We start from the raw sequence: 15,908 nt of genomic DNA on the forward strand, positions 1-15,908 counted from the left end.
GTGTGCATGCATGTGCGTGTGTGCCCCTGCCTTTCCGTACAGAGCCGGCCAACTGTCCATGCATAAAAATTGCAAACTCCCCCAAACTGCTGCTATTCCCAGGCTCACTTGTGAGGACGCTATTCGAACAGCTTCAGCCATGGGAGGTCTGTAAATAGCCTGCCTACCATCTGATGCAAAAAGATGTCCTTCAGAGAGGGAGAGAAATGTGCAGAGACAGGGATGTGGCCCTGCTGCTGGAAACTTCTTGCACCCAAGGTGTTGACCCCCCATATCATGCTCTCATGGCAGGACTCAGTCCTGAACCTGTAATGTAGTGATAAATTGAGCAGAGTCTCTGATCAGGTGCAGAGTGCCTTTCTGCCTACTGCCCTGAATGGTACCCAACCAAAGATGCAGACTTTTTTGAGGAGGGGAGGAAAAGAAAACACGCACACACAGAGCTATAACTGAATTGAAAACTTTATTGGAATGTCTTATTTGGTAAGATAGTTCACCACTAACCAATGCTCAGAAGGACCTTCTGAGTAAAATGTTGAGAAGGGAGACACTTAAGAGCACTTTTTATTTCAGAAGGAAAAAAACACGTACAGGCAGAGCCTGGCACTTCCAAACTGTCTTCTCCAACTCTTTCAAACCAGAAGAGACACACAAAAGTAGTCCAAACATTATATGTGGAGCAGAAAATGCTGCAAAGCGTAATCAAAACCCACAGGGAAATATATATGAGAATGCAACTAACAGATAACCAACGCAAACTATAAAAGGAGCACCAGACTTGCTCAACTCATAGCTGCAAGGCCTCGGAGAAAGGTCTCCCAAAATGAAGCCCCAATGGGGAGAGTGGTTTCAGTGTATCTGAGGCACAACAAACTCGCTCTCATGGTGGCCCATGGGCCACAGAAATCATCCTTGTGGCCAACCTGGCCACTACCTGCAGAGGGACAGACGGGGTGTGGGGGCCTTCCAATGGGTAGCTGTACTGGGCCTTTTTCTCTCCATCTTTTCCCAGCCATCTAGCTAGAGGACCATGCCTGGAGAGCAGGTGGGGAGCTCGGGCAGATGCCTCCTCTCTCACACACCCTGGGAGAAGACTCCTCTCCCGCCCAGTTAGGAAAGCCAACCCCCACCCAAAGCATCCCCTAAACAGCCTCCAAGGGCAGTCCCCACACAGCTTAGCCCCATGGCTTTTAGAGAGCGAGAGCCTGGAACTCAGGAGGAATCACACCAAAATGCAGGCAAGGGTTGGGGTTTGCACCCGCAGCTGCCTGGTGGGGAAACCAGGCGACCTGGAGCTTCTCAATGGCATGTATGAAAGTCAGAACTGGGAGAGGTCTCCTGTGGGGAGGGGATGACAAGACATTCACCCTTCCCTGTCACCCTACACCCCCCCAATCCCGGGGCCTGACCTATCTGCCACCACCCTTGCACCTCTGCTGCCGTGAGTCTCTTCCTCAGACGAAGGGGAGGACAGAGAGCCTTGCTTTGCGCTCTCAAGTCCGCTTGGCGTGGAGCATTTGAATCAGGAGGCTGTTGCAGGGCACGTCCCCGCTCAGGTGCTTGTGGTACAGGTACTCCTCCGCTTGCATGCTCAGGGACCGGACGTCGGCCAGCTGCATCAGAAGCTGGCGGAACCTGTCTGTGGCGTGTGGGTAGTTGCAGAGGGTGTACTCCATCAGGGCTGCGTTGGCTTTTTCCTGGGCTTCCTTCACCACACTTGAATTCTCCACGAATTTCACATCTGCAGCAGGGGGGAGGGGAAATAAGGGGGGGATGCATTGAATGGGGTAACCTCTCTTGAATGGAGGGACTTTCTCCTGGGCACACAGGCCGCAAACATGGAAGGTGTCGCTTGCAAAGCTCGCACAAGCCATCGGCTGATATCTGCAAAACGGCTGAGGTTGATGGAGAGGCTCCCCTGTGAGGAGAGCCTGCAGCGGTCGGGGCTTTTTAGTTAGAGAAAAGGGGACCGGAGGCGACCTGACGGAAGCATAAACAATTGCATGTGGTGTGGAGAAAGCGGAGTTTTCCCCCTCCCTCTCACATGATGACACCAGAACTCGTGGGCATCCAATGAGGCTGAATGTTGGAAGATTCAGGACAGAGAAAAGGAAGTAGTTCTTCAAGCAGCGCAACATTAAACTATGGAACTCCCTCCCACAGCAGGCAATGACGGCCACCAATTTGGAGAGCCTTGATGGAGGTTTGGACAAATCCATGGAGGGGGAGGAGACGAGCCACAATTACTGCGCTCTGCCTCCATGGTCAGAGGCAGCGACGCTTCTGAATACCAGATGCAGGAAAACACAGGAGAGGAGACCTGCTCTTGTGCAGCGATCCTGCTTGCTGGTTTCCCACAAGCATCTAGTCAGCCACTGTGAGAACAGGACTAGATAGCACCTTGGCCTGATCCAGCTAATGGCTCTTCCTACCTTCAGAAGCTTCATCTGGCCATCTGCCTGGATGAACAGGGTCTGACCTTGCCAGCCTTATGCTTTGCAGATGAGCATCAGGCTGGTAAAGGCTATGCAAGATAAATAAACCATATCTGACAAGCAATCTTCTTCTTACTTTCTGATGTTCCCTAAACAAACCTTCACTTCAAAACCACTCTGTTGTGTTCCTCTCTAAACACCAGCTGGAGGGATTGGGGCTTAATCTGTTTGGCCTTCCCAGGTGAAAATAGGGCTCAGCTGACATGGAAACCATGATCCAAGGTGCCTCAAGCAGCTCAGCCAAAGAACAAGGGGCAGGAGGATGAGAGAGACGGGTGTGAAGGTGCAGTGATAAGCACATCCCTCTTAAGCTGCCGCCCACCTGCCTGAAAATGTGCCTGCTCTATGCACACTGCTCTTGAAAACTCGGCAAAAGCTGTCCCCGGCAGAAGCGTTCTCAGTTTAAAAAAACAGCGTGAGAGAAGTAATTGGGCAACTTATAAAGACTTATTGGAAGAAAAAGAAAATAAGCTAAAATTAAAGAAATTTGAAGCAATTCGGACACATTTGACTGATTGGTTGCAGTATTTTCAGTTAAATGAAACATTCCAAAAGGTCAAACAGAAAGGCTTTTCCACAGAAATTTCAAGATTTCCACGTACCTACGGGACCGCCTCTCCTGGTATGCACCATGGAGGACCTTAAGGTCCACAAACGACAACATTTTGCAGGTCCCAAGTCGCAAGGTGGTTAGATTGGTTTCAACTAGGGCCAGGGCCTTTTCAGTACTGGCCCTAACTTGGTGGAACGCTCTGTCACAAGAAACTAGGGCCCTGCGGGACTTGACATCTTTCCGTAGGGTCTGCAAGACAGAGTTGTTTTGCCTGGCCTTTGGTTTGGTCTCAGTCTGACCCTTACGTTTCCCTCCCCTTACGGTTTTGATCTATGGGCTACTTTTAAAATGAGGCTGCATTTTAAATTGCATTTTAACCTGCATTTTAAATTGGTCGGTCCCCCCCCCCCATTATGTTTTTATTGTAATTTTACTGGTGTGAGCTGCCCTGAGCCCGGCTCTGGCCAGGGAGGGTGGGGTACAAATAATTTTTTTGAATTTTTATTATTACTGTTTAATAAACACACACACACACACACACACACAAACACTCACTAACATGTACAGGTGCCACCTTGACTGGGAGGTCAGGGAGGAAGAAGTAAAATCTGTCATGGTACAATGGGCCAGAGATTTTGGGCACAACATCCAGATGGAATCATGGGAGAGGTTGTGGAAGGAGGACCTAAAATTCACAGTGTGCTACGATTTGAAAGAGAATTTCATGAAGATGCTCTACAGATGGTGCTTAACACCTGTAAAACTGGCCAAAATGTATAAATCTAGATCAAACATCTGTTGGAGATGCAAGGAGGCGGAAGGCACCATGATCCACGTGTGGTGGAACGACAAAAAAATCAGGGAATTTTGGGAAACAATCTACAATGAACTTAAAAAATTGTATAAATGTTCCTTCCCAAAGAGGCCCGAAGCCTTCTTGCTAGACATAATGAGCAATGAAATCCCTAAACAGGTAAGGAAAATCTTTATGTATGCGGTAACAGAGCTAGGATTCTAATTGCTAAGGTATGGAAAGGAAATTCTATTCCCTCAAAATTAGACTGGCAAAATAAAATGCTAGAATATGCAGAACTAGCAAGATTCTGAGACCATACAGATCAAGTATTTAATAAAGAGTGGAATATCTACATAGAATATTTAAACAAACATTGTAATAACATAAATTCTTTGGCAGGCCTGGATTGATTTCTGCATGAATTAAGAAATCATTACAGAATTAAAATAACAGGAGAATTTAGGAGAGAAAAAGTTAAGTGCGCAGCATAATGAAATTTAGGAACCACAGTGGGGGGACCGGAAGTTACGTTAGAATTAGCGATGGATGAACTTAATCATTTCTTTTTCAGTATGTACGTATGGTGTAGGGAGTTTTAATTACTGGATTGCCCTTTGTGGCTTGATGCATCTTGTTTTGTTTTGTATTTGTTTTGTAATGTTATGTTTTTAAAATTAATAAAGCATTGGGGGGGAATTCTTAAAAAAAGGATCAGTACTGTCTACACGTACTGGCAGCCATGGCTCTCCATGGCAGGAGATATTTAGCCCCCTCCCAGGCCTACCTACCTGGAGATGCTGCTGAGGATTGAACCCAGGACCTCCTGCACGCAAAGCAGAAGCTCTTCCACTGAGCTATTGCCCTCCCCCGGGAGCCTTTTTGCAAATCTGCTTTTCCTCGAGATCCCTTCCTAGAACCTTCTCTGGAGAAGTGGCTGTTAGAATTCCTGATCTATGATTGCAGTCATGGGATTGTTTATCACATGACGGTATATGTTTTGACTCCACAGAGTGGGAAGTGACGGCGGCAGGATGTTTGTGTCACTGTGTTCCATGAAGTGGACTATTGTTCTTTGTTCTTTTTCTCTTTGCTGTCTGATGCTAGAGAGGGAGGGAGCCATGTTGCTGTGCTCCGTGTGTTTATACTGTATGTAAATAAAGTATAGTGGTATCTCAGGTTACATACGCTTCAGGTTGCATACTCCGCTAACCCAGAAATAGTACCTCGGGTTAAGAACTTTGCTTCAGGATGAGAACAGAAATCGTGCTCTGGCAGCGCGGCGGCAGCAGGAGGCCCCATTACCTAAAGAGGTGCTTCAGGTTAAGAACAGTTCCAGGATAAGAACGGACCTCCAGAACAAATTAAGTACTTAACCCGAGATACCACTGTAGATTAGTCAAAATGCTGAGTTCCTGAGGTCTGTTACGCAATGCTGTGAAGACTCTGCGGATCCCTAAGTGTGCCGATGTCGGTTGGCATCGGTCGCTGTGATGTTCGGGTTGAAGAAAGCTTATGAAGCTCCCGAACAAAAGACCAGGAGGGGGAGAACATGCCAGTCAGGCATGTGTCTCTGCCAGGGTCCTACTCGAGTGTAGGCTGAACTCCTGACAGTGGCAAGCTCTCATTTTGTAGACTCTCAAGGCATCCAGCAGCAATGTTGGAGATGGGGGCACCATGAGGGGCAGCCCTCCTTCAGGGCCCAGATTCGCTGTCAAAAGGCCCTCAAGTGTCCGCCAATGTCTCAAGAGACATCTCCTTCCCCCAGGGGTCTTACAGACAACTGTGGACAGCCTGGCTTCAGTGGCACTTCACCCTAAGGCTTGCACACAGTTCCCAGGGGATACAACCAAGCCTAACCACCTGTAACTGAAAACAACAACAACACATTGCTTCCTGCTGCATCCCACCTGGGTAGAATTTTAGGTTGCAGGGTCCTTGGGGCAGGGACCTGCCCTTGTGTCTTTTTTATCAGCCGTGACCCCCGCTAATTGATTTACAAACCTCGATTAGCGGTTTATTGCTGCCCGGCACGCTTCCACTCCAGCTCTTCCGTCACGGTTCAGCAGAGCTTCGCACAGCGTTGTAAAACTGTCACCTGCTGGATTCAGCTTCTTGACAAACACACAGAGTCCCGTTTGTCTCTATACAGCTTTTATTTCCAACATTTCTCAGGTATTTCCAGGGCTAGTTGCAGCCATCACAGCCCTGCGTCTGTTCCCCACAGCTCACATAGTGGGACTGACAAACTTTGCCCAGAAACTCCTCCCAGCTTCTACAGCTGACGTCAGAATGGTGAGGCATCATGGGAACAACTTAACCAGTTAAGTTCCAACTCCAACACCCCCCCTTGCATCACATTCTGACCACACCTTTTTGAGTTCAACACCTTCCCCTTTGCCTTGTGCCCCTTCCCGGCATTTTTCCCAGGCACCTGTTGAACCCCTTCAACACTCCCAGAATCACACTGTGCGACACTTTTCCACGCACCTGTGACCTGATACCCTACTGACCCATTAGGGCCAGCAGTTGTGTCTTCTCCATCAGACGTTTCCCCCTCTGACTTGACAACCCGTCCGTGAGCTTTCTCCATTACGCTTACCGGAGATGAAGCCTCACACCTGGACACTCCTTTCACAACCCTTGGAGATGCCCAAACCTGCCCTGAACCCTGACCCTGGACCTGGTCCCCATCACCGGGATCTGAACCCTGATTCTGGACCTGGTCCCCGTCACTGGGTTCAGCCACAGCCTCCCTTCTCCCTTGAGAAGACTTTGCACCCGTCACCTGGTGACGTATTCCCTTTTCCTTGAAAAACTCCTCCAGAGCAGACCCAGTAAACTGTGACCCTAGGTCGCTCTTGAACCTTTGCACCCTGGTGGAGAACCTTAGTTCCACCTCCGCAACCCAATCCTGGATCAGTTGCGCCACCTCCCCCTGTGATTTGAGAGAGAAACACCAGCCAACCTGGCTGTGGTCACCTGTCAGCGACAGCACATACCTGGCCTCACCCAGACTCTCAGACCTCTTGGGTCCTGACAGATCTGTGAGAACCAGCCCAAAGGGCTCTTTGGTTACCCTCCCAAACCCGGGAAAACCAAGCACCTTTGCACCTTTGCATGCCCTGCACCCTTGGGACCTCCCACATTGTGTGATTTTACACCCTTTTGTGCACCTGTGCAACTTTTGCACATGACTGGGAACCTTAGCACACTGCACCCGTGCTTTACCAGCATTCCCACAACCCTCCAGAGGTGTCTCCAGAACAAAGACGTTGTTCTCCCTCTGCATGTTGATCCGTTGTCTCCCTCCTCTGAAAATGGAACAGGTGTCATTTTCAAAGCACATTTTGAACCCCTGCTTCGTTAGAGCAGATACAGATAACTGACAACTATTCAGTCCCGGCACAACGCAGATCTCTAGCTCCTCCTGTGAAGGAGAGAAAAAACACGTTAGCCACACCACACCACAGACTGATTTTTGTGTTCCGTCTGTGAACCTAACAGTCATCCCTGTCAAAACAGCCCTGCATTTCCGCAGCTTCCCAGCAGATGTCTCTGGGATCAAATTGCAATTAGCAGCAGAGCCAATAACAACACTCTGCTCTGGCCTTGTCCCACGAGTCTCTTGCTGGCACCTGGCACGTTCACCAGCCTCAGTCTCACGCCTGGTTGTTTTTCCAGACCAGTTGCCATGGAAACCCGACTGGTTCCCATGAGAATTCAACAGTTTGACCTTGCAAACATCCTGTCTTGTCTCTCTGCTCCGGTGGGGGCAACTGCCACGCAGACGTTGAACTCCAGTGGAAAAACACTGCCTGGGGCTCCTCCCAGCTGGCTTGGCCTTCCTCCTCCCGGAAAAGCACCTCTTGCCAGATCCGCCCCCCCTGAATTGCCGCTTCATTCCAGCACGTACAGTGGAAAACTTTGAACGTGCCTTTGGAAACCTTCCGCCCCCCCTACCTGCTCAGCAGCACTCCTTGTGGCTAAAGCATCAGGGACAGGGGCTCCAGCCATCTTTAGGCTTTTGAATTCCTTCTCCAGGGCTCTGGCCTCCTGCTGAAGCTTCACAGCAAACACAGCAGGACATTTCCAAGTGCCAATAGTCCCTTTGCCCCCCCTCTGGGGCCCACAGCCTTTCCCAGCTGTGCACCGGCTCTCACGTAGGTGATCAGCGCCATCTTGTCTTTCTGTTCTGTAGGAGCCATCTCCCGGCCTCTTGCTTCCTGGCACCCAGAACAGTAGACTTTAGATCAGCAGCCAGGTTGCCCAACTTCTTAAAGTGAGCCTCCCACAGTCCTCCAAGACCTGGCAGCCTGCCATCCTCTTCCGTTCCTCAAGCTTTTCAAACGTAGCTTGAATCACTTCCTGGCCATCTGCCAACTTCCCCCGGGGCCCAGCGTACTCACGTAAACAACCAGCCGCTCTTCAGCTCCCGGTCTAGCAGATCAGCTCCCCTGCCTCTCTGAACTTTAGGCAGAACTCCAAGCTGGTTTCAGCATCGTCGTCAGCTTGCCTTTAACCGTTAGGCACATTTCCAAGCTCTCTGTAGCCTTTCTGCACAGCGGCTTCAGCTTGCTTGCCTGCTTGCCTCAGACTCCGTTCTCCAAAGGCGCCCCCAAGCTGTACTCACAAGACTTCCAGCTCCCCTGGCGTGGAGAAACGCTGCTGTTCTCAGCTCCTTGGCAGTTCTCAGCAACACAGGCACTTCTCTGCGTCTTGCAGCCAGCTGCTTTCAAACTCCGCAGCTGCTCCTTTGCCTCTTAACACCAGGCAAAAAGTCCTTCCGCCTCTTGCCGGCCCCCTGCTCGACACCGCAGATCAAAGCTCCCGACAGTTTTACAAGCGGTGATGACCCATAACCTGTGCTGTTATATCAGCCGTGACCCCCGCTAATTGATTTACAAACCTCGATTAGCGGTTTATTGCTGCCCGGCACGCTTCCACTCCAGCTCTTCCGTCACGGTTCAGCAGAGCTTCGCACAGCGTTGTAAAACTGTCACCTGCTGGATTCAGCTTCTTGACAAACACACAGAGTCCCGTTTGTCTCTATACAGCTTTTATTTCCAACATTTCTCAGGTATTTCCAGGGCTAGTTGCAGCCATCACAGCCCTGCGTCTGTTCCCCACAGCTCACATAGTGGGACTGACAAACTTTGCCCAGAAACTCCTCCCAGCTTCTACAGCTGACGTCAGAATGGTGAGGCATCATGGGAACAACTTAACCAGTTAAGTTCCAACTCCAACAGTGTCCTCTGTAAAGCAGTTCTGGAAGGCCTGGTGCCCTCCAAACATTGCAGGACACACCGCTCCCATAGTCCCTGACCAGGCTGGCCACGGCTGATGGCAGTTAGAGGACTGCATGGCTCCCATCCCTATAAAAACACTCAGGACATGCTTCTCTCAGCCGTGCCAAGTTCTGGATCCAGCCCAACTAAAGGCCAACAAGGCCTTCCCAAAAGGTTGTAGTCCAACGACATTTGGGGACCCACAGGTGGAGAACCAGCTGGAAAGAGCAGGAGGGGAGAGGGCACTCTCTGGCGCTTGGGCCCTGCTTGTAGGTTTCCCATAATGGGCATCTCACTGGCCACTGCGAGAACAGAACGCAGGGCGGGGAGGGCCACTGGTCCCATCCTGCCTCAGGGCTCTTTTGACATTCCCCTGACCTGGGCCTTGTGCTTAGCAGTTGAAGTGCTGACTGCCCCTTTCATTTCTGAGTCACTGCTGGGATAATCAGGCACGTAATTATGGAATCTCTTCATCTGCATAACATTACAGTCATACCTCTTGTTACATTCGGTTCAGGTTACGTTCTTTCAGGATACGTACCGCGGCAACCAGGAAATAACGGAATGGGTTACTTCTGCGTTTTGCCGCTCGCGCATGCGCAGACACTCAAAATGACGTCACGCGCATACGCAGACGTGGCGACCTGCGCACGCGCAGAAACAGGTTGTATTCTGCTCAGGTTGTGAACGGGGCTCCGGAACGGATCCCATTTGCAACCAGAGGTACCACTGTATTGTGATTTTCATTTTCAGGAGAAAGAGGACACGCAGTCCTCACACTCACACACCCTAGAAGTTACGCTGCTAAAGCCTTCTCTTCCCTACCACCCCCCACTACACACACACTTTGAGGTGGCACAAAAATAGAGGGTTCGTCTTGATCAACTCACCTGGTTTGGAGAAGAAACCCTATTCACGATTTAATTGAATATTTGAATAATCTTTTCATAGAATCATAGAATCATAGAATCATAGAGTTGGAAGAGACCACAAGGGCCATCGAGTCCAACCCCCTGCCAAGCAGGAAACACCATCAGAGCACTCCTGACATATGGTTGTCAAGCCTCTGCTTAAAGACCTCCAAAGTAGGAGACTCCACCACACTCCTTGGCAGCAAATTCCACTGTCAAAAAGCTCTTACTGTCAGGAAGTTCTTCCTAATGTTTAAGTGGAATCTTCTTTCTTGTAGTTTGGATCCATTGCTCCGTGTCCGCTTCTCTGGAGCAGCAGAAAACAACCTTTCTCCCTCCTCTATGTGACATCCTTTTATATATTTGAACATGGCTATCATATCACCCCTTAACCTCCTCTTCTCCAGGCTAAACATGCCCAGCTCCCTTAGCCGTTCCTCATAAGGCATCGTTTCCAGGCCTTTGACCATTTTGGTTGCCCTCCTCTGGACACGTTCCAGTTTGTCAGTGTCCTTCTTGAATTGTGGTGCCCAGAACTGGACACAGTACTCCAGGTGAGGTCTGACCAGAGCAGAATACAGTGGCACTATTACTTCCCTTGATCTAGATGCTATACTCCTATTGATGCAGCCCAGAATTGCATTGGCTTTTTTAGCTGCCGCGTCACACTGTTGGCTCATGTCAAGTTTGTGGTCAACCAAGACTCCTAGATCCTTTTCACATGTACTGCTCTCAAGCCAGGTGTCACCCATCTTGTATTTGTGCCTCTCATTTTTTTTGCCCAAGTGCAATACTTTACATTTCTCCCTGTTAAAATTCATTCCTGTAAGGCATAAAGAATGTTGCCCAAATAACATTGACGCACTCCACTGAGAGAGAGCGGCCACAAAGACTCTGTCCTGCGACAAAAGCCGCCTCACACACAGGCAGAGCTGCCGGGACCATTTCTATGCCCTTAAGAGTTCTTTGCATTCAGTGCCACTTTTGTCTGCTGGAGGCGTCAGATAAATTGCAATCGCTTAAGGGAATGCAGGCGCACAAAAGCCGCTCTTGCTCCATGTTAAATAGTGGGGGAGATGGATGAAGGACACAGTTCTGTTAGATTCTCAGCTCTTTATTACAGCAGTTAGAACTGCTCCTGGAGTCAGACTGATTGCAGCCTAGCTGGCTGCTTTATATAATACTAAGTAACTTGTAACAGTAACAACTCCCAACTAGCTAACCAGTCCAGTGAGTGACAGTTCTCAGTCCTTCATTTGCATACTGGTGGCCCTGAGTGAGAACTGCAGCTGATCTTAATACAGTCATACCTCGGGTTACAGACGCTTCAGGTTGTGTTTTTTGGGGTTGCGGACCGCCGAAACCCGGAAGTACCGGAACGGGTTATTTCCGGGTTTCACCGCTCATGCATGCAGAGACGCTCAAAATGACGTCACGTGCATGCGCAGAAGCGGCGAATTGCGACCCACGCGTGTGCAGACACGCAGACGCAGGTTGCATTCTGCTCATGTTGCGAACGGGGCTCCGGAATGGATCTCGTTCGCAACCAGAGGTACCACTGTACAGTCATACCTCGGGTTACAGACACTTCAGGTTGTGTTTTTTGGGGTTGCGGACCGAAACCTGGAAGCACCGGAATGGGTTACTTCCGGCTTTCGGCAGTTGCGCATGAATCGCAATCCGTGCGTGTGCAGACGTGCCGCTGCGGGTTGCGGACGTGCCTCCCGCACGGATCACGTTCGCAACCTGAGCGTCCACTGTACATAACACTTTGCATCCCCTCGAGTGGCTGGCTGGAGAATGGAAGTCAGGCCGGCACATGTGGAGGGGGGGTGTTGATCCATTAAGCTTCTATTAAGCCCTTCTGGAGAACAAAGCTAACCTGTGCCGCTCCTCATAAATATTGCTGTTCAGAGGAGCCCTAATTTTAATTAAACCTCTTTTACCTGCTCATGAGAAAAATCTATTTAGACTCAAATGGCGCCCTTTCCTCCCCCTCTCGCACGCCTGTGTTTGTGTGTGTGTGTGTGTGTGCAGCTTGTGAGCTGGAGGGAGAAAGAGAGAGAGAGAAGATGACATTCTTTTCTTCAGGGCAAATACAGCCGGCATATATAAGCGAGGAGGTGGCAGCTCCCATACAGCCGAGCCTGCAGAGGGCACATGGCTTGCAGCATAATCGGCACCACGCTCAAAGAGGGAAGTTGGGCACGGGGCATGGGCAGAGGGCAACCTTTTGTTCCTGATTTTCTTCGGTGAAGGAGAAAAGCTTCCACACCGGCAGGTGGAAGTTTTAATGCAATGCGTAAAAAGGGAAGGGAAGGCATCATGGAGGCTTCATACAGTGCATGATTAAACTATGGAACGCTCTCCCCTAGGAGGCAGTGATGGCCACCAACTTAGATGGCTTTAGAAGAGGATTTGACAGATTCGTGGAGGAGGAGGAGAGGGCTATCAAAGGCTAGTACAAAAGCTACTACAAAGGTTATCTCCCGCTTGGACTACTGCAATGCACTCTATGTGGGGCTACCTTTGAAAGTGACCCAGAAACTACAACTAATCCAGAATGCAGCAGCCAGACTGGAGACTGGGAGCGGCCGCCGAGACCACATAACACCAGTCCTGAAAGACCTAGATTGGCTCCCAGTACGTTTCCGAGCACAATTGAAAGTGTTGGTGCTGACCTTGAAAGCCCTAAACGGCCTCGGTTCAGGATATCTGAAGGAGCGTCTCCACCCCCATCGTTCTGCCCGGACACTGAGGTCCAGCACCGAGGGCCTTCTGGCGGTTCCCTCACTGAGAGAAGCCAAGTTACAGGGAACCAGGCAGAGGGCCTTCTCGGTAGTGGCACCCACCCTGTGGGACGCCCTCCCACCAGGTGTCAAAGAGAACAACAACTACCAGACTTTTAGAAGACATCTGAAGGCAGCCCTGTTTAGGGAAGCTTTTAATGTTTGATGCATTACTGTATTTTAATATTTTGTTGGAAGCCGCCCAGAGTGGCTGGAGAAGCCCAGCCAGATGGGCGGGGTATAAATAATAAATGATGATGATGATGATGATGATGATTAGTCACAATGGTTATGCTCCGCTTCCACTGTCAGAAGCAGAGGTGCCTCTGCATTCCAGTTGTATGGAGAGAACCCTGTTTGCTGCCTTTGCTCAGTTCCCGAGCTTGAAACCTTGCTCTCTTTGGGAATGGGGACGGCTGCAGTTCCTGTTGCTTTGCACCATGTGGCTAAGGGACAAGGCAGGGAATTGGTGGTATTTAGAATCTTTTGAGTGTGTTAAATCTGAAGCAGCCAAACCTGCAACATTCTTTTATCTGTTTATGGAGCTCATGCTTTGAGTTCAAGATCAAGGAGCTAGAAGAGCTGTGTGTGTCTATACCAGTTCTTAATTTCCATTAGTGCTCAAGTTGCAACCTTTAGCTAGCTGTTCTGACTTCCATACCCTAGTCTCTTGACCACTACAGGAAGCGTCCCTAGAGGGATGCCGTACAGAATGTACCATGAAACCGTTTCACAGCTGTGCCACTCTGCAGTTGGGTCATAACTGGCTGATGGGAGGCAGGTCCATAGCTAGGGGGTAGTGAGGTGGCCCCCCGCCAGGGGTGCAGGTGATGGGGGCCCCTCAAAATTGGCTAAAAATATGTCCATAAATATAAATATTGATTATTGCCTCATAAGAATAGAGAGAGAATTGAATTGGGGGGGGGGAGAGAGGTGGAAAGAAGAGCTAATTTGTCCATGGCTAGGGGGCACAATCTGGACGGTTCTGCCAGGGGCGCAAGATCACCTAGCTATAGCTCTGGCAGGAGGGAAGAGTGTTCATGTGCTCAAGCCCTGCTTGTGGGTTTTCCACAGGGGCACCTGGCTGGCCAATGTGGGAACAGGAGCCTGGACTAGGTGGGCCACCGGCCTCATCCAGCCTCACGGCTCGATTTATGCAAAATAAAGAGGCTTGATTTGCATTCAGGTTGCACAATTCAGGTACAGAATCCTGGGCAGGTTTTAGGCATGAAATGGGCAAACACAGCATTTGCCAAAAGGAGGAAACTTTTCTGAACCTTTTTTCTCAAAGGAGCCTGGACAAGAGTTTTGGCAAACATCAGGAAGGATACTGCTGCTGGTGTCATTTTCCTCAGAGAACTGCAGCGCTGAGCACTTCCACAGAACAGGCAGAAGCTCTGCATTTCAGTTGCTGGGTTCAGTTGCCAAATGGCATTCTATGGGTAGAGGCTGGGATAAAACTGCAAGCCTGAGACCCCAAAGAGCAGCAGCTGCTGCCAGTCAGTGTAGGCAACGCTGGGCCGGACAGACCAAGAGCCTGAGACTTCAGCACTAACAAAGCAGCTTCCCAGTGCAGAAAAGGTCACTGCTTGACCCCTGCCGCCCCAGGGCTGGTGTGCAACCTTGCAGGCCTAGCAGATGCAGCCAATACCACCCTCAACCACTGCTGGTGCAACTATTTGTAGGAGAGGTTGTGGGGGGTGAGGTGTTGCTCATACCCACACAGACGGCCCTGCTCCACTGCCATGCACAGGAGGGGAGGAGGCAAGGCTGCCTGAACTGGTGCAAATCAACTTCTGAGCAGAAGGAAGGGGTCTTTGGGGGCGGGGATCAGAAGCAGGTACCAGACAAGCCAAACCTGGCTCCTCTGCAGACTGCACTCCCACATTTCCCTGCATATATTGTGTCAAGGTCAGATGTTGTGCACAGTTCCTCTGGGCAATAGGCAGGGCTGGAATCTCCTGCAATCTCCAGTGTGGCTGACCACATCCGAGGCTGTCCTTGAATTCCTCTGGACACAAACAGATGAACAGGAACTGCCCCATACCCCCTCAGCTCTCAACAACATGCTCAAGGAGACCGCCAACATCCATGTTTTGGAAAGGCCTGTCCAGCAATGTTCCAGATTACCAGCTGCTGGAAGCCGCGGGGGGGGGGGGGCTCATTGCTTATGTCCTGCTTGCCTGGGCCGCTGGTTAGCCACTATGAGAACAAGAGGCTGGAATAGATGGACCTGGTCCAGCAGCCAGGCTCTTATCACGTCCTTCTGGCAGTAGGGAGAAGGCAAAGACAATGGGGGCTCTGCTTCCAGCCCCAGCCGCCAGGCAGACGAACCTATAAGCAAAGCAAGTCTCCTCCAAACACCTCATGTGGTTGAGATCTCAGGGTGGGGGGGCTGAAGCACAAAGCTCTCCATGGCAGCCCCTGTTTGCTCTTCCCAGGTGTCTCGCTGCCCCATCCACACCCCTTGGCACTTACCAAGGTTGAAGAGGATGAGGAACTTCAAGCAGACAAACTCCTGCCTGTCCACCTGGAGAGAATGGAAGTGAAGCACCAGTTCCTGCGCTCTCAGCACCAAGTTGTTCAGGATGGATCCCGCCTGCATGGCAACGGTTGACATGTCCACCTGGAAGAAAGGGGAGGTGGGCAGGGCTCAGGACCCCCAAGAAGTACCATCTTGTCAGGGGAACAAGGAGGTTCAAGAGCTGGGCGGTGGGGGACAACCTCCATCAGAAAGACTTTTGAGCAATCAGCTGTTAAGGCTTTAAAGCAGTTAATGGACTCAGTTGTTGCCTAAATTACAATAAAGATGGTTATATCTGGGTGCTGGCTTTACACAGAAGGATAAGCAATAACGACCAAAGTCTAACTAGCCAGGAATCCAATGCAGGCTGACTCACAAGTGATGTCCCTTAGCATCCCATAGGGCTTCCTCCCAAGTAAGTGTGCAGAGAACTGCAACCCAAAGTCTAAATATGTGCAATGGAGTACTTGCAGATTCTCTTCCCCCACCCCCATGTTTACTCCGGCCTCTATCTCCCTCTCCCGTGGGGCAGGGGACCTGTGTCCTCTTACACTT

The 15,908-nt window shown here is 50.4% G+C and overlaps 1 protein-coding gene across 1 annotated transcript; it reads right to left on the minus strand.

Annotated features, from left to right (window-relative positions):
- Window positions 1-1,471: 1,471 nt before the first annotated feature.
- Window positions 1,472-15,762, minus strand: LOC308578274 (steroidogenic factor 1-like). The gene is made up of 3 exons (XM_081178542.1): window positions 15,730-15,762; window positions 15,308-15,455; window positions 1,472-1,741 (listed from the first exon to the last, which is right to left on the minus strand). The coding sequence occupies exons 2-3, from the start codon at window positions 15,447-15,449 to the stop codon at window positions 1,494-1,496; spliced, it is 390 nt and encodes a 129-aa protein (XP_081034668.1). The 5' UTR covers window positions 15,450-15,455; window positions 15,730-15,762; the 3' UTR covers window positions 1,472-1,493.
- Window positions 15,763-15,908: the final 146 nt, after the last annotated feature.

This window comes from Podarcis bocagei, assembly GCF_964188305.1.
Source record: "Podarcis bocagei genome assembly, chromosome: W".
NCBI lineage: Eukaryota > Metazoa > Chordata > Lepidosauria > Squamata > Lacertidae > Podarcis > Podarcis bocagei.

Bases quoted from the DNA above. Each gene is read 5' to 3' on its own strand.
- LOC308578274 (XM_081178542.1), bottom strand. From the start codon at position 15,449: ATGTCAACCGTTGCCATGCAGGCGGGATCCATCCTGAACAACTTGGTG. The intron at 1,742-15,307 runs GTAAGTGCCAAG...CCCCTGCTGCAG, and splicing joins CCTCATCCTCTTCAACCTTG to ATGTGAAATTCGTGGAGAAT.